Raw genomic sequence first — 25,600 nt, 5'->3', positions numbered from 1 at the left:
ATCAGGGGGAAAGTGGCACTTCTAGGAAGCAGAGTGGCATTTCAGGGGGGCATAGTGGCACTTCTAGGGGGCATAAAATATATCTGGGGGGCAGGTGGGCATATCTAGGGGCAGAGTGGCATATCAGGGGTTATAAAGCATAGCTGGGGCAGAGTGGCATATCTGGGGGGCAGAGTGGCATATCAGGGGGCAGAGGGGCATATGAATTAAGGGGGGGACCTTAAAATGGTTGTTGGTTTTCTGTCTGTATATAACATATGCTGACAAACTGTATAATAGATACCAAAAATGTTAAAATACATGTAAGCCTTCATAACGACTGCTCCTTTGTCAGTTTACCTGGCATAATTTCATTGCACTCGACGCTAGACTTTATTAAAGAGGAAAGACATACATTTAACGTTTAACATCCTGGATTCCCCTGAAAAGAAGAAGAAAACAATTGAAGTCTGAGTGCTGCCTTTAGGCTGTGATTAGCCAATGGAGCAGGGAGGATAATATGGCTGCCTGCGACCATGGTAACATATGCTAGGCGATAGAAGACTAAAATTAAAAAACATGAATTTATTAAATATTTTTTTTACATTTCTAAATCAAAAAAGGTTTGGTTTAGCATTGACTCCCATCAGCCATAACGAGTGATGGGAGTTGTGGGAACAATTTGGCATTAATAAGTATTTTCTACCTAGAGTTTGTGTGTTCAGCACATCTACAGAATTTAACCCTTTAACCCTTATACGTGCATGACCTTAGATACATTGAGTTTGATACACTGGAATGTGAAATTAAATTTTCCTCTATTGAAACATATTTTCTTTTTCATATTGGCTTCTCATAAAAGTCCCAAAAATCATCATCTTCACTGAGATTTAAGGTAGGAGCAGGCTGTATCTGTGACTGTATCTTTTTCTTCTTAGACTTGGTGATGCACATGTTTTTGTCAGTCTTTGATGGCGGTGCTGTAACAGGAATTTCCTTCTGTACTGTAGGCCTGGCCGGAAAAGCGGTAAGAGGTTTTAGAAGCCTCTCTAATTTCTTGTTGATGGCAGTTCTCTCTGTTATCATTTGGGACCAGATAGCTTTACAAAATAAGAAAAACAGCACTGAGTGGCATATAATTCTATATGTAAATATAAAAGGTACCACAAAAGATTTAGGCCTGATTTCAACTTAAATTATGTTAGATTTTAACATATATCATGTTACCTTCGTCATATTGTGATTTCAGACAATTTAAAGGGATCCTGGCCGAAGTTCATTTTCTGTTAAATCCCCACACCACATGATTAAAATATAATAATAAATTGTAAAATATTTGCCTTGTTTAACTCTTGTATGTAAAAATGTACACTTCATACTTTATTGTTCATTATATTGCCTGTGTTTAGTATATATATTCAAAATAAAGACAAATTTGAAAACAACAGACAAAATTGGTTCTTTTTACATAAATTGTTACTAAACTAGTAAAGGCAACCAAGCTAGCTGCTAGGGGCGCCAATGGGAGCTTGGCCCTGTTCTTGCACAATTCCTGCTCATGGTCACCTCGAGAACACAGGCTCGTCACAAGAAACAGTCTAGATGTTCAACGTGATCCGGTCTCTAACCATTCCTCTCATTCTGGGCTTCCAGTGGTTGTAGGCTTACTATCCCTGCATAGACTGGAGTACCCAGTAGATAACAGCTTGGGGACCTAACTGCGCCTCCCATTGCCGTGACAAGGTCTTCATCAATTGTTCTGCCCTAGTTGTACACACATTACAAGAAGGAATCAGAAACCCATGCCTCTATTGCGGTGGTGATTCCTACCTACTAGTGTCATGCCCGATCTGACCCTGGTCCTCAAAGGGTGAATGGAAAGGACTGTTATCTTGTCTGCCAGCGTCTCCAGTGTTTCCATTCACCTCGCTATACCTCTTTGTTTACAGTGGTAAACATGAAGCCTCCAAGCGGTCATTGATTCCGGAGCAAGCAACAACACCCTGGACAAGACCTACCTACCCACATTCCCAAATAATCAAGGCTTTTCCACCCAAACCATTGACCGTTCCTGTGGTGATTGAAACCATTCTACTGCAGTGGTTCATGATATAATGAGATGAAAACGTTTGACATCCTCTTTTCTCATTTCTTCAAAGTTATCTTGGGTCTGCCATGGTTAAGTTTGCACAACCCTCACATACAATGTACTATAGGCCGCCTTACTTTCACCTCTCCTTTTGGCACCACAAACTGTTTGGCCCCCACCACATCGGTTGTACGACTGCCCCTTAGAATGACCTTCTGGGGCCAAAATTCACATATAGCCAGATATATCCCCTACCTGAACCTGAACTCTAAACACCAAGGGGTTTATTGGCCCTTCCAGATCTCCCGCTGAGGCTGGCATCTTCTTTGTGGGGGAAAAGGACTGTGGTCTTTGCTCCTCCTGTGAATCAATCCCCCAATTTTATGCATGCCAAAACCTTATTGGCCCTTGCATCTGCTGGCTGGCATTGCCTGGTCTGTTGTCTACCATTATTCCTAAGTCCTTCTCATTAGTAGTTTTCCCCAGGGATATTTCATTCATAGTACAGGTTGCATTGTTATTATTTTTACCATAATGCATAACTTTGCATTTATCTATGTTGAACCTCATTTGCCACTTGCCCGCCCAGCCCCCAACTCTGTCTTAAAACCCCTGCAATGAAGAAACATCAATATTAGTCTGAATAACCCTGCCTAATTTGGGGCATTAGCAAAAACTGTGACATGGCTCTCAATGTAGCTTGGGAGATGATTAATAAACAAATTAAAAAGAAGAGGACCCAAGATAGACCACTGAAGCACTCCACTTAATACCTGCGTACAGGCTGAGAAACATCCATTCACAAAAATTCCTTGCATTATATATTTTAGCCAATTTTCAATCCAAATACTGACATTTGCCCCTAAGCCTATTTCTGTTAATTTGTAGAGTAGCCTTTTATGTGCAACCTTATCAAATGCCTTAGCAAAGTCCAGGCATTCAGCAAAAGTCGAGGTATGCAGCAACACCGAGATCGGCATCAGGGGCCATGTCTGGCCCCTCCCTGGGGCATCAACATCAGCCATACACTGTATGGCAGCAGACGCCCATTTTAAAAGAGTTTAGTAGGCGATCAACGATCACCGAGTTCTTTTAAAAATCTAAATATTAGACAGCTTCACATTTCAATAAGCTTTCCTTTCTGGGTGTTACAAAGACATTTATCTGACCAACTAATTACTTTAAGTACTTAGCTCTATCTTTATGAAAGTGGCAACCAGTGACACAAAACAATAATTAAAGTAACATCAGAAATGCCCCTCTCATCCACTTTGGTTTAGGCTCTGCACAAAATAAATGTCTGCTTGACATTGTGTAGTATGATGGGTGCCATGATTCATTCAGCCAGTACTTACATTCTTTGACCTAATTAGCCCATCTGTAAATTGTTGGTGCTATCCTGACATTCCTCTAATGTTCCTTTTTACATTAGCCTGGCAAATTTTGCCTACAACCTGCAGAAGTGGATTCAGGGTCACCCCAATGTCCCAGGCAGCACCTAAACAACAAATGCATATGAAAATACTTCCAAATGCATTCCTTTAACATGATACAAAAGATAAAGTAATTACTTACCTAAGGCAGAAGCTGCAGGTTCTAACTATGAAAGCTTTTCCATGCATGTGCATAGGGGTTTCTTCTTAGAGCTGGAGCTTACTGGGAGTGAGTATATTGTGTGCCAGGAGATGAACACATCACCTGCACTGCACAGAGCTGGGTGTGGGGAAAGGGGCAAATACACTTACCTATACATACACACCATCTCATACGGTCATGAAACCTATGGTCACTCCTAACACCATACACTCATATATACACTTATGCTTAAGACCATACAGTAAGACCAATGCTAACACCATACACTAATACAATCAGTCAACACAATACACAAACACACACTCAGACACTACGCACTTACACACTTACTCTAACACTATGCACTTATACTATCACATTTGCACACTTACACTATACACATACATACACATTGACTTTCACACTCTCCTCCTCTCTCTTACATCTGCTTATCTTCTCCTCTTCCCCCTCCCCACACTCTAGCCACTCTCTTTCATTTCCTCTCTCCCATCTACAGTAAAACTCTCTCTCCTCTTATCGTGTACGCTGTGCTGCTATCTTTAGTGTAGCTAGCACTCTGCATGTGAGCTGCTGCCACTACTATTATGGGGTCACCTAATGCGCATTATGTAACCCCACTGAGCGCACCCCTGGGGAACACCATGAAAATTTAGATGGACCTCACAGCTATCATATACATTGAAGTACATATGTTGGCTGGAATGTTAAAAAGGCCCAATTATTTTGTTGAAAAAAGTTACACAATAGTGTTTACATTTACAAGAGACTTGCATCATACTTGCATATGTCCCCCATGTTGCATTTGTAAGCCTTGAAGATCCATGGGAGTCCTCACCACCTGTTTAATCAGCATGTATATTAGAGAAAAGTTTGTGTCATGCACCTATGTCTTTAGAACGTGGCCTTGCTAGAACTAGTTGATGGTAATTGTATGTTATTACATCTTCAATATCACATTATGCCCTCGATGGTGATGGGTTAAAAGAAATAATGCACATTTTTTTTTAATGCAGCTGATTCCACCCTCTTAATTTGTGCTCTGGCTCTATAGTTAGATATAGACCATACTATCTATCAGGTCTTACTCAGATTTTCCTGTGGTTTTTTATGACTTGCCTACCATTTTCTATCCAGCCTATCCAGGATCCTTCTTTGAGGCTAGTGATTAAGTTGTTTCCCTCTCTGCCCAGAGGATCTGTAACCTGAAATACAACTAGCAACACTGTATTTCTATGAATACATTGCTGAATACTTAATTACCTCCCATTGTTCTATCATGCTGCAGTGTAATTTTGCAATTCAGTTGTTTGCCAGCTGTTAGGATTTTTTTAACATTGCACAGTACATTTTACAAAGCAGAAATTATGATTCCGCATTGTCTTTTCCCCCCAAAGTCTATAGTTGTTTGAGTTGAGAAAAATGTACCTAAGTCGTCAGTCTTCTTCCCGAACCAGTGACATGTGGTATACTGATTCACTTTCTCCTTCACTTCTGCAGTGTAGGAATCTTGTACCAGGCTTTGGGATTGTACAGGCACTCCTTTTGGAAGATTAAAAAAAGGAAGACTGTTAGAATCTGGCTTTGGTTGAAACAACAATACTTAATAGGCTCTGTAACAGGCTCTGGGACAGGCAACTCACCATTGAAGCAGGATAATTTATCATAATATACTGAAACAAGCCATGGGGATTACTTTTAAGTGAGCTAATGAAATTGAAAGCCGCTCCTCTGAAAAATCGAACAGTGTAAATTGTTGAGGAGACTGCAAACCACAGCTGAACACTCAAGCAATGAAACCATGGCATCATGATAGCAGTGCGGATTTAGTAAGGTAAGATCTTTTCCCAGTGACAAACCAGTCAGTGGTTAAACAAGGACTTGGCTAAACAAGTACTTAATATTTAATTGTGCAAAAGTTTAGGCAGGTGTGAAAAAATGCTGTAAATTAAGAATTATTTCAAAAATAGACATGTTAATAGTTTTTATCATTTAACAAAATTCAAAGTAGGTGAACAGAAGAAATTCAGACATTTCAAGGCAGGGAGGGGTTTCCAGATGTTCTGTGCAAGCAGCACAAAGAAACGTTGAGGACTGTAGACACAGTGGTTGGCCAAGGAAACAGTGTAGCAGATGAAAGATGTGGCTTACTTCCCTGTTTAATCAGCAGTGCCATCAGCTCAGCATTGGCAGAAAAGAGTGGGACATTGGCACAACCATCTACTGCCTGAAGAAGTCTCATTAGAAGTGGTCTTTGCTTGCAACATGGAAAAAAGGCCAAGCGACTCAACTATTCATGAAAACACAGGAACTGGGGTGGAGAAAGATAGCAGCCAGTCTTCTGGCTTGATAAGTCAAAATGTGAAATATTTCAGTGTAGCAGAAAGCAGTTGGTTCGCTAAGCAGTACAAGATTTATTGTTTGCAGGTAACAGTGAAGCATTGTGGAGGTTCCTTGCATGTTTGGGGCTGCATTACTGCAAATGAAGTTGAGGATTTAGTCAGAATTTATGGTCTCCTCAATGCTGAGGCAGATATTTATCCATAACTCTTAACATGTCTATATTCGAAAGCATTCTTACTTTAATGTATTTTTTTATACCTGGCTCAAACTTTTGCACAGTACTATATATAAGAAAGTACACCCTCTTTGAATAATAACAATCATCTGTTTCTTAAATACAACAAGACATTACATATTACATCGTGTCATGATTTATACAATAAAAATAAAGCCAAAATAGAGAAGCCATTTGCAAAAACTGATGATTCAATAGCTTGTAGAACAAAAGTTAGCAGCAATTTCTTGAAGTAATTGTTTTTTGTATGACTATCAGTGTCTCCCATTATTGTGGAGGAATTTTGGCCCATTCTTCTTTACAACTTTGCTTCAGTTCCTACAGGTTTACAAGCATTTGGTTATGCACAAGAAATCTTAAAGGTCCCACCACAACATTTTAATCAGGTTGAGGTCTGGACTTTGACTGGGCCATTGCAACACCTTGATTATTTTCTTTTCCAGCCATTCTGTTGTAGGGTTCCTGGGGTGCTTGGGATAATTTTCCTGTTGCATGACCCATTTTTGGCCAAGCTTTAGCTATTTGACAGATGGTCTCGCAGTTGACTAGAATACTTTGGTATATGGAGGAGGGCATGGTCGACTGCAAGATTCCCAGGTCCTGTGGCAGCAAAATAAGCCCAAATAATCACCTCTCCACCACCGTGCTTGACAGTTGGTATGTACTGATATGCGTGGTGCTGTCCATTATGGCCAAACATCTCCACTTTGGTCTTGTCTGTCCAAAGGACGTTGTTCTAGTAGTCTTGTGGTTTGTTCAAATGCAACTTTGCAAACCTAAGCCATGCTACTATGTTGTTTCTCCTGGCAACTCTTTAAAACAAACTATACTTGTTCAGCCATTTTTCTTATTTACTGTCATGAACTTTAACATTTAACATGGGTTTTGCAATTTCTCTGTGCATTCCATGGATGGACCTTGGGGTAAATTTGCTGGGATGTCCACTCCTGAGAAGATTGGAAAGTGTCTTGAATGTTTTACACTTTTGAATAATCTTTTTCACTGTAGAATTGTTTGGAAATGTCATTTTAACCCTTCCAGATTGATGGGCAGCAACAATTGCTTCTCCAAGACCATTGCTGATGTTTTTCCTCCTTGGCATTGACCAGCAAACTGCTAAAACTTTGGCTTTTTTTTTTTTTTCTTTTTTTTTTAAAGGGTGGTCACGCTTGCTGATGATCAATTAATCAAGGCCATTTGATTAGCAGCACCTGTCTACTACTTAGCATCTTAATGCATATGGAAGCAGTAAGGGTGTACTTAGATTTTGCACATGGCTTCTCCATTTTGGCTTTATTTATGTTGAACAAATCAAACAAAGGTGAAATACATTTTTGGGGATCTGTTCCTTCTAAGAAACAGATAAATGTTATTATTTCCTGATATGTAAGAATTCAAAGTCTTTACATGACTGTTTATGTGTGTGTGTGTATGTATATGTATGTATATATATATATATATATATATATATATATATATATATATATATATATATATATGTATGTGTATATATATATATATATATATATATATATATATATATATATATATATATATATATAATCCAGCATTTAGTATAAGTAATTAAAAAAATAAGGAAAAGGTGAAAAACATTTTTTGGGGATTTTGCTTAGCATTTCTTAAATCGATTAGGTGAAAGGAAAATGAATACCCAAATGTTTGTTTGAGCTTTGTACAACTTTGTTGAATTTGCTTATGCATTCTAGCATTTGCAAGTTACTTACATAGGAAAAATGGCAGATGAGTCTTTATTAAATATTGAGTTGTAGGTAGACAAAATTCATGAAATGTAATCATTTAAATGCATTATTCTGTCTCAATGTTACCTTTCTTGCCATAAAAAATAACTGGTAAAATCAATAATTTCATATTTACTGTGACCGTGTGAACCCCAGGGAGATGATTAGCATGGCATCTGGGTACAGCTGCTATGCAGAGTATACGTATGGGTCCCTGGGGTGGAGCAATTGGAGAGCAGGGTGGGCCAATGCTCCATTTCCCCATTTTGTGGAAACTCCATGCCGGGTTTTCCATGAGGCAAGAAGTCCACAGGATCTGGTCCGGGATTTCTATGAGGTCGACATCAGGCACAGGTGCTGGACATTAAAAACCCCTGGAGCCTGATACTCAGGGAGACTGTTGGGGGAAGAGGAAGTTCCCTGTGCTCCCAGGGCAAGGAGAGGCCCTGAAGAAGACCATCCCTGAGCCAAGTGAGGCAATACCTGCCTGGACATTTTGTGTGCTGTCTGGGGGAGGTTTTCCAGAGCCTGGCGTAGCTGGGTCTGGCTGGGAGGTTGAGGTAGTGGATGATTAGGCTGGTCAGTCTAGACCAGCATAGTTAAGTTAGAGAGGGCTCCAATTGGGAGCTAGGTTTTATTTTTATGATTTGGTTTTGGGGTTTCAGCAATTACAAATAAAGTGCTGTTTTGGTTCAAAGCTGCTGTTCCTGACTATGATTGCCCTAGAGGACTGTGCTTAGGACCCCTAAAAGTGACATGTATGGCCCTCATGCTACAGGGTTTGTCACATATGGTGGAGAATGCGGGCAAAGCACTGCTATGGTCTGTGGGCAGAAAGCAGGAACCAAGTGAACAACTGAGTGGATGCTGGTGACGAGTGCTACACTGGATCCAGGAACCCCAAGTGTTGTGTGGCCTGAAGCTACCAAGCTGCAGTGGATGTGCCAGAAGTGATTACAGCTTAACCCGGAGGATTGAGTGAAAACACTTCAAAGACTGTTGCATGGTATGTGCCCTTGTATATTGCTGGCTGAAATACATATGCTTATGGAGGATGGCCTTGCTGTGTTTGTGACGACTTAGTGATGATCCGGACGTGAAGTTTCTATTTGCTGGATAAAAGTATTGTGTATCTGTGAAACCTGCAAAACAAAAGCATTTCGTCGCTATGGCCTGCTGGTAATTACCTGATTGCATACTGCAGAGGGAGAGATTTAAAGCCCTGGAGTACAATCTCTTGGATTTGTGTATTGCAGTGACTGCTAGTCTAATGCAAGATGGGAAAAGGACAGCAAAGCAGAAATAAAATGTCCTTTCCATGTTTCACTCGCCAGCCAACCTGCAGTGGATATGTGGAACCACTGAAACTGGCACAAGAGGCATATATAAAGTGTGCAGGGTCCTGTATTGAGGCACAAGAGTTAAAGGAGGAAATTGAATCCTTAAAGTGGCTGCACCAGGGTGAAGTCTCTGATTTGAACTTTCAGCTGAAAGAAGTAACTGATAAACTAAATGCTGCAGAAAAGAAAGTGGGAATGCTACCTATGTCTTGCAATTGTGCTGCACATGGGGACAAAAGAGACTTTACGATAGCTAGAGGAAGTCTTTCACCGGTGGTTCTTCAACTTCAGGAGGAGAAACACAAATTACAGAAAGAGTTTGTCTTCAACAAACAAAGGTTTGATGATGCTATAAAACAGAGGGACTGTGAACTTAAGAGACTGACAGAGCTAAATGTTTCCTATGACAAACAGAGTCGTGGTGAAGGTAACAATGTGGCATGGACTACCAAGCTCAGGAAAGTGGAAGCTATGCCCAGAGATGAGCTGAATCAGTATGTGCTTGAGCAGTCAGAGTATGTTGGGAAACAGATCTGCAAGACCAAAAAGCTGACTGATGAGTGTTTGCTAAAAGAACATGAATTAATAAAGGTTAAAAACCAAGCAGCACAATTACAGGTGGAATTGCACCAAACTATTGGCCAGCTTGAGGGAGAAAACTTCACTTTGCAAAATGAAGTGGCTGCTTCTAGAGAAAAGCATTGTGTTGATCTGGCAGCAAAACTTCAAGAGATGCAACAGTTGCAGGAACAAAAGCTGGTGGTTGAAAAACGTCTCGCGGAGGTGTCCCAGAAAGGTAAAGAGGATGCAGAGCGTGTATTCGGGCTCCTTTCTGAGAATAGCAGTGTGAATTTAACACTTGCAGTTGAACGTCTAGAAAAAGTAAAGCTGCAGGAGACCGTAAAAGAACTACAAGATGAAATCCAGGCCTTGTTTAAAGCCAGTAAAGAGAACACTGAACTTCATAAGGCCAACATAGCACTAAAAGACAAGTATTTCCAGAAAAAGGCAGAACTGGAATCATGCAAGGATCAGCTACAGGATGCAGAAGCTCAGCTAAAGCAAATGGAGGCAGCTATGCTTCTAAAAGAGGAGGACTTAGGATTGGCTATTCACAACAGAGATCAAGCTTTAAGGGAGAGTGATATGATCCAACGTAACCTGGAAGCAATACTGAGTAACACAGAACGCGACAGGCAAACATTAATGAGGCAGCTTGCTGATATCCAGACCGAGAGAGACACATTGTCAGGGAATCTGGAGAAAGCCCTCATGTCCAATGAAAAGCTTCAACAAGTTGGACTTAAACTGCAGAAAGATAATATATCCCTCAGGCATCAACTGGAGATATCCACCTTAGAGCTGAGAGAGGTGAAAGCAACCCTTGAGGAACAAAGGGTTACTGCAGTAGAAAAACATGTACTACTACAACTCCAGTTAGATGAACTGGGTATACAGCTAGCTGAAGAAAGGGAGGCCAAGCTAGCTCTACAGAAACAGATTAAGGTCCAAGAGGAAATGGACACAGTATCTAAAACGTCACAAATTGCACAAGCAGCAAGTGAGCAGAAACATTACAAAACAAGCTGCCTGGAGGAAAAGAAGAATGGCATGGAAAATAACCATTATAACCTAAGTGATGGAGGGACTATGCATGGTGCTGGAAGTACTGACCAACTAGCAGAGCAACATGGCAGTAAGCTACTCCAGGGAGCAGGTGGTCCCAGGTCCAGCAGAAACCATACTTCAAAGGAGGAACCTTCTACAGGTGACAGTAAGGTCCATCCATTACACGCATCTGGGGTAAGAGGACATAAAAATGGGCTTGGTATTAAAAGGAGTGATGGTGAACAAGCTACGGGGAAACAGCTTGAAGATGGTGTGCGCTTGGCTGTATCGTGTAGATCACACAGGGTAGACCTTTTTCATGGGCAAGCTACGATGGTCTTCATTTGTACAGAGAAGAGACGTGGCTGTGCAAAGTGTTACCCATTCACTGATCACTGCAGAAACCCAGAAGGGCAGACGGATACAAGGAGGAAGTATCCACTACCGGGCCACATTTATGGTGTGTGGAAAGGAAAGCCCCCTGATGCCAACCTAAGAGGGACGTCATCAGCAGAGCTGCTTAGTCCCATGGTCGCTCAGCCCCATGGTTCTGAGCTGGTGGGGAGGATATGTGACCGTGTGAACCCCAGGGAGATGATTAGCATGGCATCTGGGTACAGCTGCTATGCAGAGTATACGTATGGGTCCCTGGGGTGGAGCAATTGGAGAGCAGGGTGGGCCAATGCTCCATTTCCCCATTTTGTGGAAACTCCATGCCGGGTTTTCCATGAGGCAAGAAGTCCACAGGATCTGGTCCGGGATTTCTATGAGGTCGACATCAGGCACAGGTGCTGGACATTAAAAACCCCTGGAGCCTGATACTCAGGGAGACTGTTGGGGGAAGAGGAAGTTCCCTGTGCTCCCAGGGCAAGGAGAGGCCCTGAAGAAGACCATCCCTGAGCCAAGTGAGGCAATACCTGCCTGGACATTTTGTGTGCTGTCTGGGGGAGGTTTTCCAGAGCCTGGCGTAGCTGGGTCTGGCTGGGAGGTTGAGGTAGTGGATGATTAGGCTGGTCAGTCTAGACCAGCATAGTTAAGTTAGAGAGGGCTCCAATTGGGAGCTAGGTTTTATTTTTATGATTTGGTTTTGGGGTTTCAGCAATTACAAATAAAGTGCTGTTTTGGTTCAAAGCTGCTGTTCCTGACTATGATTGCCCTAGAGGACTGTGCTTAGGACCCCTAAAAGTGACATGTATGGCCCTCATGCTACAGGGTTTGTCACATAACTCACCCACAACTCACTATTTTGCAAATATTCCTAGATATGGCCTAGAGTTTAATATTGAAACAATATACTAAAGCGGAAAGTTAAAGTAAGTATGACATGAATTCTTGTGTTAGACCTGGGAAAATGTTAGTTCGGAGACACTGTCCCAACTCATAGTATACTCGGTGTGGATTTTTTTCAGCAAGCCATGGTTTCAAGATTGGTCTGGGAATCTGATAGCCCAGGGAGTGTGATGTCGACTTCTCTGATTCGTTCAGTGTACGCTTCACCTAAATGAAGTGGAGGAATTAGTTAAAAGTGTGGCACTACTGTTTAGTTCAAATTGATTGGAACCAAGCTTACTTGGTCTGTAGAGATCAGTTGGTCCACCAAGGAAGTGCCGTACTTGTGCCTAATGTTAGTTGGTATCAAACTATTTTCTGTTGTTTCTGACAACTGTGTCTCTTTTCCATCCATTAATGGAATGATGGCCCCTAATAGTACTGTAGAAGAGGTGGGCCTGGTACAGGAGAATCTGGATTTTGCAGTTATTGAACGGGTTCACAAATATTTATATGATTCTTCTGTTGTATAAAAGAGATAAAAAATATTAGCCAACTGCATCATATTGATCTTATTATTTACTATAATAGACACAGAAAATATAAATTCCCACTCCAGGCAGGGTATGGTTAAAAACTAAAAAGCAAAATTGTTGCATTACAATACAAATTGCAACTGCACTGTATTATGTAAATATATAATATAAGTATACAATAATTACATTTATTTACTGAAACAACCTATAAGTTGTATTTTTTGGATTTAAGTCAGTGTAACTGCTTTGGAGACTGTCCGTATAAAACTAAGGAACAAACTGAGACATTTAAGATTAATTCCTTTCTGTACATAGTGAGCATAGGCTAGGGGCCCTGAATTGTACTGGGAACGCTTAAGAAAAATACATTCTGCAGGGGGGCATTTAAGAAATCATTGTTGGCTTCCATGCTGAAATATTAAGGAAATCAGGAAATTTTATTTAGCAAGTCAAGAAATCAAGCCATTATAGGTTAAAAACGATTAACTGGTATTATTATATAAACTGGAAGGCTTACTTACTCATTCTGAAGAAAGTTTGCATGTTAATATCTTGATGCTTAATATCAAGGACTTACTTGCCCCCCACTCATCAGCATATAATGTGATCTATTTCCACATCTGTGCCTGTGACAGTCATGCAGGGCATTCCCAGTTCCGAAAACACACAGGCCGTGTAGATTCAATGTCACTGTTCCTAAGTTAACTGGTTTCTAAGAAACATTTTTTGTTGTAGTTGTTATGGTGACGCCTACTATTGCTTTGGGTGTTTTTGTTACCCATAGGAGGCACTCTCACATAGTGCTAGGCAGAAGAAGCATTGTCAGACAATCTTTAATTAAAAATATATATAAAGAGCAAGCAGTTTATGTACAATTACAGGACAACAGTACTATAGTGAAGTAAATATCGTACAATATATGAGGAAATAAGGGCTTTGTCTGTAACAGTGATGTTAGAATTTAAATTAAGAACCTCCTTGATCATAATGTACCACGAAGGGATATTTCTTCAAAACATCTCAAATACAAATTAAACAGTCCATACATAAAGTCAATATGAAGATGTTCACATGTATGGGTTTTACTTTTTTACAAGAATTATGTGCTTGTCACATCAATTAAACATTACTATTGTGGGTTTGAAAAAAGTAGCTGCAACTTCCTATTGTCACTGTAATATCACCTTTTCTTGTCAAAATAATAAATAAAATAATATAAAAAACAACCCAAAAAATCCTTGAAAATATGTTTCATAAGCAATACATTAACTCATGTATGAATCAGAAGTGGAAGAGGACATATAAGAACATTATTATATATTTGTTTTTAAATGGCTATAGTTTGTGCTTTGAGTTTCTCAATGAATGAAAGGATGTTAAGCATTTTTAGTCTTAAATATATCTATGTTTAATACATGTCACTACATTGCAGGTTTGGAAATATTTACTTCCGATGGTAACAAACCTAATTCATTTTCTGCCTGACCTCACTTTTGTTATCTGGGACTCCTAAGGAAATAATATTCTACCAAAAGTGAAAAGTAACTTAATAAGTAGGATATTTTAAAAAGTTACATATGCAAGTAAAGAGTAAATTCCTGCTACGTATACATACAGCCATGTGAAAAATAACATACACCCTCTCTGTGAATTCTATGGTTTTACATATCACGACATTACAATTATCTGTTGCTTTTCCATTTATGTTAATTTTTAGCAGGTCCACATTTAGGTAAATACAACCTCAGTTGAACAACACATGGTATTTTACATGGTGTCATGATTTATTCAACAAAAATAAAACCATGTGTGAAAAACAAAAAAGTACAGCTGTACAAAAGTACAATCATGGGTTTAGGAACCCTTAACAATCTGGGGGGATAGCATTTTTTGACATCAGATACCCCCTTCTTTCTCCCCATCAGATACCTCTTTCCTCACTATACCCTACCCCACTTGCTCCCCATCTCTTTTTTTGCAAACAAGTACAATAATATATAACTTGGAACGTAAAATAATGTACGTTCAATACATTAAATATGAGAAAAACAGCTAATCTTTGTAACAAAAACATTTTTTTAAATATTGAAAAATTGGACCCTAGGCAAGCATTTCCTTGGGCCCCCCTCCATGCTCCCTAGCATGCAATCACTCCCTCCCACACCAAAAAATATATTTGCCACACAGACTGCAGATTAGGGGAAGACTGAGAGTCTTCCTTCCTTCTGACCCTACTGTGACATTGAGAGGTCCTCTTCCCATAATCATCCTCAGAGTCCCTTTGTCCCCTAATTCACTAAGCCATACCTCTATTTTCCTTCCTCTCTGTAGTTCAGGTATAGATCTACATGTAAACAGCACTTGCATGTATAGATCAATTGAATAAGACATACAAACCTTGTATTTACATGTATACATAAACAATGTATGGAAACATAGCATCAGGGCCGGCCCAAGACAAAATGCCGCCTGGGGCGAATTTTAAAATGCAGCCCCCCCCCATTATCTACCCTTCCTCTCCCTCCCTCCCTATTATCTACCCTTACCCCCCCCTTGTACTTACCTTTCAGCAATCCTGCGGCGAGTCTCCCTGTTCGGTCTCGGTGCTGGCTTGTAATGCTGAGCGCCGGAAATGAGGTAATCTTCCGGCACTCAGCATTACAAGCCGGCACGGAGACCGAACAGGGAGACTCGCCTCAGAGGACAGAGGGGAGCCGAGCGGGTACCGACAGCTCGGTAAGCGAAAACCACTCGGCGCCCCTTTCTCTGTCTTTCGCTTTAAAAAAAAAAAAAAAAAAAAAGGGCTTGGGGCGGTAAAGTGCTGCCCCTTCAAAAGTGCCGCCTGGAGCGGTTACCCCACTTGGCTCCATTGTCGGGCCGGCCCTGCATAGCATAGCAGATACAGATCAGCAGAATAACACACAAACCCAGCTTTGCAGGTATACATTAACTGGAAATCACATGTAAACTCAGCATTAAAAGGTACACATAAAACCCTCTAAATTACAGGCATAGATCACAGGTTGCACACCCCAAAGGCCAACTGTGGCATCCCCATTGTCCACATAGAACCTGACCAGAACCCACATTACACAAACACATTACTGTCCAGAGTGAGCCAACTTTGTCCCCAAACAGCCCAGCGTGAGCCAACTTTGTCCCTAAACAGCCCAGCGTGAGCCAACTTTGTCCCTAAACAGCCCAGCGTGAACCATCTTTGATGACATGAGACACATATCCATTAATGCATTCTCACAATTCACCACACATTCATTCACAAATGAATTCATTAATTCCCTCACACATCCACACAATTCATCCACACATGGATTCATTAATTCTCTCACTTTATCTCAATATTCTTACTACCCCCTTTCTTACTTTCTATCGCTCTTTCTCACTATATACCCCCTTCCCCCCTTTTCACTATCTACCCTCTCCCCCTTTGAAGTTGTGTGGTGGGAGCGCAAGCCCTCTGTCTCTCTGCTCTGCAGTACGCACAGCTTCACTGCTAAGCACCAGCATATGACGTCATATTCCAGTGCTCAGCGTGAAGCATCGGCACCAGTACAGAGTCCTCGCACTTCCACCACCGCAGACAGGGCATTGCTGAGGCGGGTGGCGGCAGGGAGCAGAGGAGACAGAAGGGCGCCGAGCGGTTGCTGAAAACTCTTTCATGAGCGACCCCTCTGCGCCCTTCTCTCTCTTCCGCCTGGGTGCCGAGTTTCGATTGGGGGGATTCCTACGACCCTGGGGGGGAATTTCTTCATTATGGGTCCCCCCCCGGTTCCTATGCCCATGAGTACAATAGCTTGTAGCACCACCTTTAGCAGCATTAACTTGAAGTAATTGTTTTCTGTTTGACTTTATGAGCCCCTCACATCATTGTGGAAGAATTTTAACCGTCTCTTCTTTACAACTTTGCTTCAGTTCATTGAGGTTTGCGGGCTTTATGCACAGCTCTCTTAAGATCCCGCCAAAGCATTTCAGGTTGAGTTCTGGACTTTGACTGGGTCATTACAACACCTTGATTCTTTTATTTTTCAGCCATTCTGTTGTAGATTTGTTGCTGTACTTGGGATCATTATCCTGTTCCATGACCCAATTTCGTCCAAGCTTTAGCTGTCCGACAGATGGCCTCACATTTGACTCTAGAATACTTTGGTATACAGAGGAGGTCATGGTCGACTAGAGGAGGTCAATGACTTCAAAAGCTCACAGGTCATGTGGCTGGAAAAGAAGTCCAAATCATCACCGCTACACCACTGTGATTGACAGTTGGTATGTTGTCTTTGTGCAAATACGCTGTGTTTGTGCATTATGGCCAAACATTTCCACTTGGGTCTCATGTATCCAAAGGACAATGTTCCAGAAGGCTTTTGGTTTGTTCAAATGCAAAACTAAGCTGTGGTGCCATATTACTTTTAGAGGGGCTTTCTCATGTCAACCCTTTCAAACAAACAATACTTTTTCTTTTTCTAATTGTATTGTCATGAATTTTAACATTTAACCTGCTAACTGAGGCCTGTAGTGTAGGAGATATAACTCTTGGGTTTTTTCTCTGAGCATCGCATGGTCTGACCTTATGGTGAATTTGCTGGGATGTCTACTCCTGGAAAGATTGGCAACTGTCTTAAATGGTTTCCACTTTTGAGTAATCTTTCTCACTATAGAATAATGTTTCAATTGTTTGGAAATGGCCTTATACCCCCTTCCAAATTGATGAGCCGCAACAATTGGTTCTCTAAGATCATTACTGATGTAAACATCTTCTGACAGCCACTGTCGTAGACTATATACTTGGTTTGTAAACTTGATTTCAGTGTTCTAATGTATGCATGCAGGGCAAGTCATATGGTTACCAGGATTGATCACTGTGTATCGACTTTCTTTGTGGCTTTTAGATTTTTGTTAAACGCTAAAGTATATTTTATTATAATAATAGATGTAATAATCTGTAGACTTTAGTAGAGACATTAAATAGTTAAAAATAACATGTGCTATATGTGGCACTAGCAGGAGTAAAAAATTGAATAATCTTCGCTGTTGGAGAGGATTCATTTTTGTATAGTTGTTGACAGATCTTTGGTTAACTCAGTATTGACAATCTTTTCTTCGGCTGCCACGTTACAAAGGCTGTGCACAGCATGAAATGAAAATCTAATTTTCTACACAGCTGTAGAATACATTTAGATGTATTATATCTCTATGTAATCTGACAATGATTCTACACATCGCTCACCCTCATTATTGATTGTTATAGGTAGTTTAAACTGTTGCAATGATTATTGACTATCACCTCCAGAGATCTTACATACTGTATGATACTCAAGCCATAACAAAGAGCACAGAGGCCTTGCTCTAGCCCTTTATTTGAACTAATTTCAGACAACTGTGACAGGTTGAAGACAGTCTTAAATACTTAAGATCACCATAACAGGCAAGTTACGGCACCAGGAGTTTAAAAGTCTGTACGAGCGACTCTATTGGTCGCCAGCTGGGGGCTCGTCTGCAATCAAGCATTGGTTGATGGCAGACGAGCCCCCTTCTGGCGACCAATAGAGTTGCTCATACGGACATTTAAACTCCTGGTGCCAGAGCTGCTGCGGTACGCGTTAACCCCGTATTAACCCCTTATACAAAACCAGAAAAAACGAAGAAAAAACGAACACAAAGAATGTACACGAATATTCGCCCGAAGAGAAGACAGGAACGGGCGAATATTTGCGGAATACGAGCACGAAGATGAACACGAAGACCCCCCTGGAGCCCAAATCTAGTCCTAGTGCAACCTTTTATGGAGGAATCTCAAATGAAATCAGTAAATTAATAATCTCTTGACAGTGAGATAAAAAGGTTAGACAACATTACCATAATCCCACATATTTCCTACACTAAGCGGCCAAAGCAAGACTGATATATTGGAGATCACTGGCTCGTATCTCAAGTGACCCCTTATTATGATTTCATAAGGACAAAAATCACTTGAAATTAAATGAATAAAAAAACAATACCAAAAATTGGTCCTATGACAATATATCCAGTTGTAAACCAATATACTTTGTCCATTTAAAGTCCATGGTGCATTTTATAACTTCCACCAACCCCCCAATAAAAGAGAAATGTTTATGTTGTTAATACAATTTAAAATTTTATTTTGTTATTAAATCAACATAGAAATAAGAATTTGATTTTTGAACAGGCAACCATACTGTAAAGCAGGTAAACAAAATTTTAATGAAATCTCATCTATGACTCAAGCAAACAGGCATTCTACCTAATGCAGCTATACAGCCTTATCAACAGTAACAAGTTTAACTTGTTTAGCTTTTCTGGCTACTCCACTGTGAGATCTTATTCTCTGGTTTGGCCCGATAGAACCATTCAAACCAGGAGCCATCATAGACGGCAGTGTCCTCCTTGCCTAGTATGAAGGATGCCAGAGCCAGCTGACATGCAGTGACACCACGCCGGCAAGTAATAGTCAGAGGTTTGTTAAGGTCAATCCCTTTATCCTTGAAGAGATGCAGGATCTCATCAGGGGACTTTTGATAGCCTTCTTCTGTCAAGAAACGGGTGAATGGGAGGTTTAGAGAATTGGGAATATGACCTGGGTCAACACCTAAAATAAGAACAAAATAAATTAACAAAATACATACATGGCGTTCAAACGTCAAATTCAGACTCTTTTTTGTTGCAATAATGTGTCCAGTCAAATACAGTAAATCCATTGACATCCAAATAAACTACAGAACACAGAATTGTGTGGAATTGTAAACTATTAGGTAATCATAATATTATATACCATTGACAAAGGTATCTAATTAGGACATAGGAAATTCACAAATGCAACAGGCTTTCCTCTGCTATGCCCTGGATGGTTGCACCTCTTCCATCTCTAGTTATACATCTGAATGGAGGCAATCATAGCAGTCTGCCTGCAAGTTGTTTTGTGAGTGTGAGCGAGTGAAGTCATATCTCGTCAGCCGAATTAAGCAAAAGCTTGGCCAAACACTCAACTTCATCGTGAAAATGCCCATTTGTGTTCCCATATTAATTTTAGTCTATATTTTTGTATCTGTATGCCAATAGGAGGGTGTGTGCATCCAACCTACTTGGAAGCCTGGCAAGAATACTTCCCGGAGGCACATCTTTGTATGTGTGCCACTGATTTTGCATAAATATGACTGATGTTGACATGCAATTGCATATGCTAACTGAATGTATCTATACTATGGTTATGTGACTGCAACTAGCTACCTGTGCTAACATGCAGGGCGTAACAAGGTACTTCATGGTGTAACAAGGTGTGCGATACTTAACATTGGTTGCTTGTACTAATCATAAATGTTTTTTTCTAATAAACTGATCTATAACATTGAAGGGGAAGCCAGACTAGTCCTTTAACTAGCACCTAGCCATTTGGACTTATCATTTAATAGGATCCATAATCTCTACATTTGTTTGTCTTTTCAGTGAAGTCGTTGATTACAAAATAGCAGTAACATTGTTAAAGGGGAATTTGTCATTATTTCAAAGTATTGCAGTTTGCAAATTTAGTGGAGTGCATGTGAGTTGAAAGTTAAGTGTTCAACTTCACTCATAAATTTCATCTTGTTTGCAGACAATAAACTGGTTGTCATTAGTCACTCGCTGCTCCTACAGAAAGTAACATAACTCGCAGCTTTTAAATGATCATTTAATATATTGAATTTAAAGAGTTATTTAAAACCCATATCACCCTAAACATGTAACCTGTAAAACCCTTTGGCAGCAACAACTGAAATAAAACATTTGCAATAACTGGCAACCAGTATTTTACATGCTGTGAAGGAATGTTACCCCACTCTTTTTGGCAAAATTGTTATAATTTAACCACAGTGGGGGGGTTTTGAGCATTTCAATCAGATTCAAGTGAGGATTTTGACAAGGCCACTTTGAAACCTTCATTTTGTTTCTTTTGAGCCATTCAGAGGTAGACCTGCTTGTGTGCTTCGGATCATTGTCCTGCTGCATAGCCCAACTGCACTTGAGCTTTAGGCAACAATCTGATGGCTGAAAAGTCTCCTTTTGTGCTAGAGAGCAGAATTCATGGTTTCATCATTTATGGCATGTCGACAAGTCCCGAAGCAGCAAAGCAGTCCTACAACCACCACCATGTTTGACTGTTGTATGATGTTCTTATTGTGGAATGCTGTGTTAGTTTAATGTCAGATTTAACAGGACACTCTTTTGACAAATGTGAGAACATCCTTTGTTTTTTGTCAGGTGGTTTTCACCTTGAAACACTCTCATAGATGCTGTTTTTGTACAGTCTCTTTCCTATTGTGGAATTGTGAATACTTAAACTAACTGAGGCAAGTGTGACCTACAGTTCTTTACATGTTAGTCTGGATTCATTTGTGACCTCTTAGATGAGTTGTGCACTCTTGTAGGAATTTTGAAATGTCGACCACTCCTGGGAGGGTTAATATCTGTTCCAAGTTTTCTTAGATAACCATGGTTCGCTGGTGTCGCAGTGCCTGTCAATTACTTTATTTCTCATCTGTTCTTGAATTTCTTTAGATCACTGCATCATGCTGCTTTTTGAGACCTTTTAGCCTACTTCACTTCTTTTTAATTGATGTTTAGATTCAACAGAGCTGGGGGTAATCATGCCTAGGTGCGTCTAGTAAAAGGAAACTCTAGTATCAATTAAATTTGGCAATTCCATTTACGTAGGGCCAATAGAAAGCTTTTTTCCTTCTATAGATGATATATTCATTTAAAAACTACATTTTCTGTTTACTAATGCTATCCTTTACTATCTTTGTCTAATATTAAAATTAGTGTAATGATCTGAAACACCTAAGTGTGAAAAATATGTAAAAATAGAAGCACTGTATCAGAATAGCCAAAATTCATTTTAAATTGCTCTTTAAAAGTGTTCCTTAAAACCTACTTAAAAGTTAAAATTCCATATTTCTATCTGTGTTACTGTAACTATTGCACAAACTAAAAGTTAATTATTTAATTGTGTACCCTAAACTTGCTGACACAATCAGTGGTGTATTTACCTTTGGAGCTGCCCTAGAGCAGTGCCCTTTAGTCGCTTTGCAGCTCTGTGGTCAGATCTCCAGTACACTAAAGGGCACTGTGTGCCTTTAAGAAACAGAGCCCTGGGATATGACGTCCATGCCTTCTGGTGAAATCTATGGAGACTGTGCTCAGCCGGCACAGCCTCCATAGTGTAAAAAGGATCGGTTCCCTGATTAACTATTACATTGTACTGAAGCCAATGAAGCATTAGTAAAAATATGTCTCATTAGGAAATGACACACACAAGCTTTAAACCACAGATTGATCTCCTGTCTGGCACATTATGGGAAAAATTATCATTATCCAAGTTACTGAAATTGAGGCACATAGCATTGAAGCTATTCTTAGTTTTAAAATAGCTATATCACAGCGACACAAGGTACATTTGTGGACATACACTACAGTGTGCTTTCCTGTCCTGTTGCAGTAAGACGCTCCTTTGGAAGATTGTGTCAAATGCAAAATGTGTACACAGGTAAAGTCTGAGCAGCAAACAGTCTGTGTTGGTTCTTAATTGTTCCCAACAAAACTGCTAGAACTGAAGACGGCAATTATATTGGCCCTCTATTTGTATTCCTTTACTGAACTTAACATTGTAGGCTCAAGACAATGGAATATGCAGTCCAACAGCAGGTCTAGGGTGATGACTGTTAGCCTGTTACTGTCAGTGAATGGGATGTAGTATTCATTTTGGTGACAGATATCTTATCTGTACTTTGGGTTCTTTCTTAAAGCCTTTCTGAAGAAGCATATATAACATGATGGCAGATAGTAAATCATTAACTATATTAAGTAATTCTAGATTCTGTAAAACTGGAAACTTTATTGGGACCTTTGGACTCCTTGTGGTATCTTCAATTTTCTTAACCACTACAGCTGGAAAGATGTGCCCAGCACCCTCTCCATAAAGTAATACTTCCTTGCATGATGTATTAGTAAGTGTATGTAATGTATTGAACCTTAGCTCTAAAGTCTTACATGAGTTAGTGCATGCTCTCCATAATTTAGCACAGAAACATTTTCTCTTTATGCTTTCCGGTAACAGATGTTGTTGCTCTTGTGACAGAAAGCTCTCTACTTCCTTTAAAATGTTATTGTTTAACTACTACTAACTGTAGTTAAATTTGCCAATTGCTTCACTCCTCAGGTTTGGGGTGCATGTGTTTAATGGCATAATAAATTCCTATGCTCCAATGCAAGCATATAATTTAAAAGTTTGCAAAGTCTTTTCACATTAGCGTGTAAACATGTTTACTTTATATTTGTGGCCCTAGAACTGCCTGCCAGAAACTTAACACAGTCTAATGCAGAGCACCCTTTGTCTTCAGCGACTTACCCTCTCCTGGTTCGGGCTCAGTTCCTGTGTACCTCCCCTCTGAGCGAGAATCCACCAGTTGGAACTGACAGCTGCTTATGTTTTTCTCAATGTCCTCAAAGTTTTTCACAAGAGAGGAGTTTAGAACTGCATGGAATGTCTCAGGCTTCACCTTTGTCTCCTCTGATGTTACAGGCAACCCTTGCTTCAGCCAATTCCTTAACCCACCATTCAGGATGGACACCTTATGGTGCCCGAAAACCCTAAACATCCACCAGACCCTTGGTGCATAGTACATACCAAGGTGATCTGCATCGTAAATCACAACATGGCTATTGTTGTTGATGCCAAGGTTGCCTACATATTTTGCAAAGCTGGACTCACTGGGCAACATCACTTCATAAGGAGACTCCTTGTCTTTACATTCATCTATATCAAAATACAATGCACCTGGAATGTGCTGCTCAGCAAACTCTTTCCGTCCATCTCTGATCGGAGGGAAATAAAATGATGCATCCAATACCCTTAGGGATGGTGCAGACTGGTGGTTTTTGAGGGCTCCTGCTAGCCAGTTTATAGAAACTAAAGCCCTGGAGAGCAGTTGTTGTGTCATGTTCTCAGAGACTGGGGAGAAAGCAGTGAGCTGTGTTTTCACATTGGATTAGATGGGGGCAGGACACTCTGCTGACAAACTACTCTGGGCATCCTATTTAGGGGCAGGGCGACACTCCCTTGCTTGTTAAGTTTGTGTTTAACCGCCTTCCATGCTGGAAGAAACTGCAGTTATATTTCCTATAAGCCCCTACTGAATGAAATGTGTTTTGTGGGCTGTTATGCAAAAACTGCTTTTGGTAAGTGTATAAAGCAGACTCAATCAAGCTTATATTCCTTTTTTATATGCCCATTAACTGCTTACAGGGGGCAGTAATGCATGATTTTAAAATAAATCAGTGAAGCAATATACATATATATATATATATATATATATATATATACTGTATATTGCTCACTTTAAATAGTAAACATTACATTTACTGGCTTATTTTGTTACTTTAATGCAGCATTTACTATTTGTGAACAGATCAAATTTAATAAAACTATAAGAGAATATGAAACTTCTGGTATAGTAGCTATGTCGCAGTGTATATGTCAGATTCATGCATGTGTGATATCATGCCTAACACCACCCACGATAGGTGGGTAATGGTGTCACATCATAGACCCACGTTAAAAACCCCCGTCTCCTCTTTTCCTGCATGAAAAGATTTGACAGCCTCACTAAACAGGACAATTGCAGAGAAAATACATTTATTGGTCTATGTAATAAACACATGCATGACTAGAAGTACTAGCCTCTGCCTGGAGCCCTCACCAATATTGACTATCATTACTCATACAGTGTAATTATGGTAGACTCTGGGAAAAAGGTGTCAACAGGCAATTCACGAGGAAACAATGGAAGAAATTGACGGGTTTGGCTCACCACTGCACCATCAGTAACAAAAAATTTCTTATAAGAAATTTTACAAATTATTCTGGTCATTCCTTGTTTGCAATCACAACAAACATTCAAAAGAAGGATAATAGCTGTTCTGTATTCTCCACAGCCCACATTCTATTTTACTCCTATAACTACCTTAAAATATAAAAAGTATCATATTTGCTTGATTCTAAGATGACCCCGATTATAAGATGGACCCCCCCTCCAAAATTTGAATACTATTTTAGGAAAAAAAGAAAAAGCCTGAATATAAGGCTACCCTATAGGGAAAAAAAGTTTTACTAGTAAATATTAATTCACATGTAAACTATTTTTTCAGTTAATATGAAATTTTTATGATTGAGAAAAATGCACTTTTGTTTTTATTTCCTTTTATTTGCCAACCTGCCCACCAGTTCTACACATCTGCCCCACGGCTTGCTACTGTGTCCCCCAGATATGCCTTATAACCCCCTATATGCCATTCTGCCCCCCTGATATGCCTAATACCCCCCCTATTTGCCCCCCAACTAACCATGCATCCTTAGTGTCAAGTGGGGGCAGCTGGTGGACATCTGTGTGATGCGTGCAGACAACCTCTACTGCTACCCGGCTTACTTGTTTACTTTGGATTATTAGTTTATTACATTTTATTAATTTTGTAATTTGTATATATTTTTGGAATTATTTCCTTTGTTTTCATTTTTTCTTTATGTTGCTTAATTAATGTATAACATATTGTTCATTTATATATTTTTATCTTTGCATGTTTTTTCATTATTTGGTCTAAGACAGGGGGCTTTTATTGGGGTTATTCTCTAGACTCTAAATTTTATTATTTGCAATGTATTCACCTTTGTGCATTGGTTTTTACTTTTTTTTATATATATTATACATTGATACTTTCTATCTGAGCAAGGAAGCAGTTTCCATAGAGATTTGATGTCCTCTATATTCATGTTCCATTCCATCAAG

The 25,600-nt window shown here is 39.9% G+C and overlaps 2 protein-coding genes across 2 annotated transcripts; both read right to left on the bottom strand.

Moving 5' to 3' along the window:
• Nucleotides 1–751: 751 nt before the first annotated feature.
• Nucleotides 752–12,728, bottom strand: TEX33 (testis expressed 33). Its single transcript, XM_053468680.1, has 4 exons — nt 12,518–12,728; nt 12,291–12,444; nt 5,090–5,203; nt 752–1,079 (listed from the first exon to the last, which is right to left on the bottom strand). Exons 1-4 carry the CDS (start codon nt 12,629–12,631, stop codon nt 820–822), a joined length of 642 nt encoding a protein of 213 aa, XP_053324655.1. The 5' UTR covers nt 12,632–12,728; the 3' UTR covers nt 752–819.
• Nucleotides 12,729–18,877: 6,149 nt separating this feature from the next.
• Nucleotides 18,878–23,778, bottom strand: LOC128499769 (thiosulfate sulfurtransferase-like). The gene is made up of 2 exons (XM_053468679.1): nt 23,167–23,778; nt 18,878–19,374 (listed from the first exon to the last, which is right to left on the bottom strand). Exons 1-2 carry the CDS (start codon nt 23,756–23,758, stop codon nt 19,076–19,078), a joined length of 891 nt encoding a protein of 296 aa, XP_053324654.1. The 5' UTR covers nt 23,759–23,778; the 3' UTR covers nt 18,878–19,075.
• Nucleotides 23,779–25,600: the final 1,822 nt, after the last annotated feature.

Source organism: Spea bombifrons, chromosome 6 (genome assembly GCF_027358695.1).
Source record: "Spea bombifrons isolate aSpeBom1 chromosome 6, aSpeBom1.2.pri, whole genome shotgun sequence".
Classification (NCBI taxonomy): domain Eukaryota; kingdom Metazoa; phylum Chordata; class Amphibia; order Anura; family Pelobatidae; genus Spea; species Spea bombifrons.
Note: the sequence above shows the minus strand (reverse complement) of the source record. Positions and strands in the feature narration are given on the sequence as shown.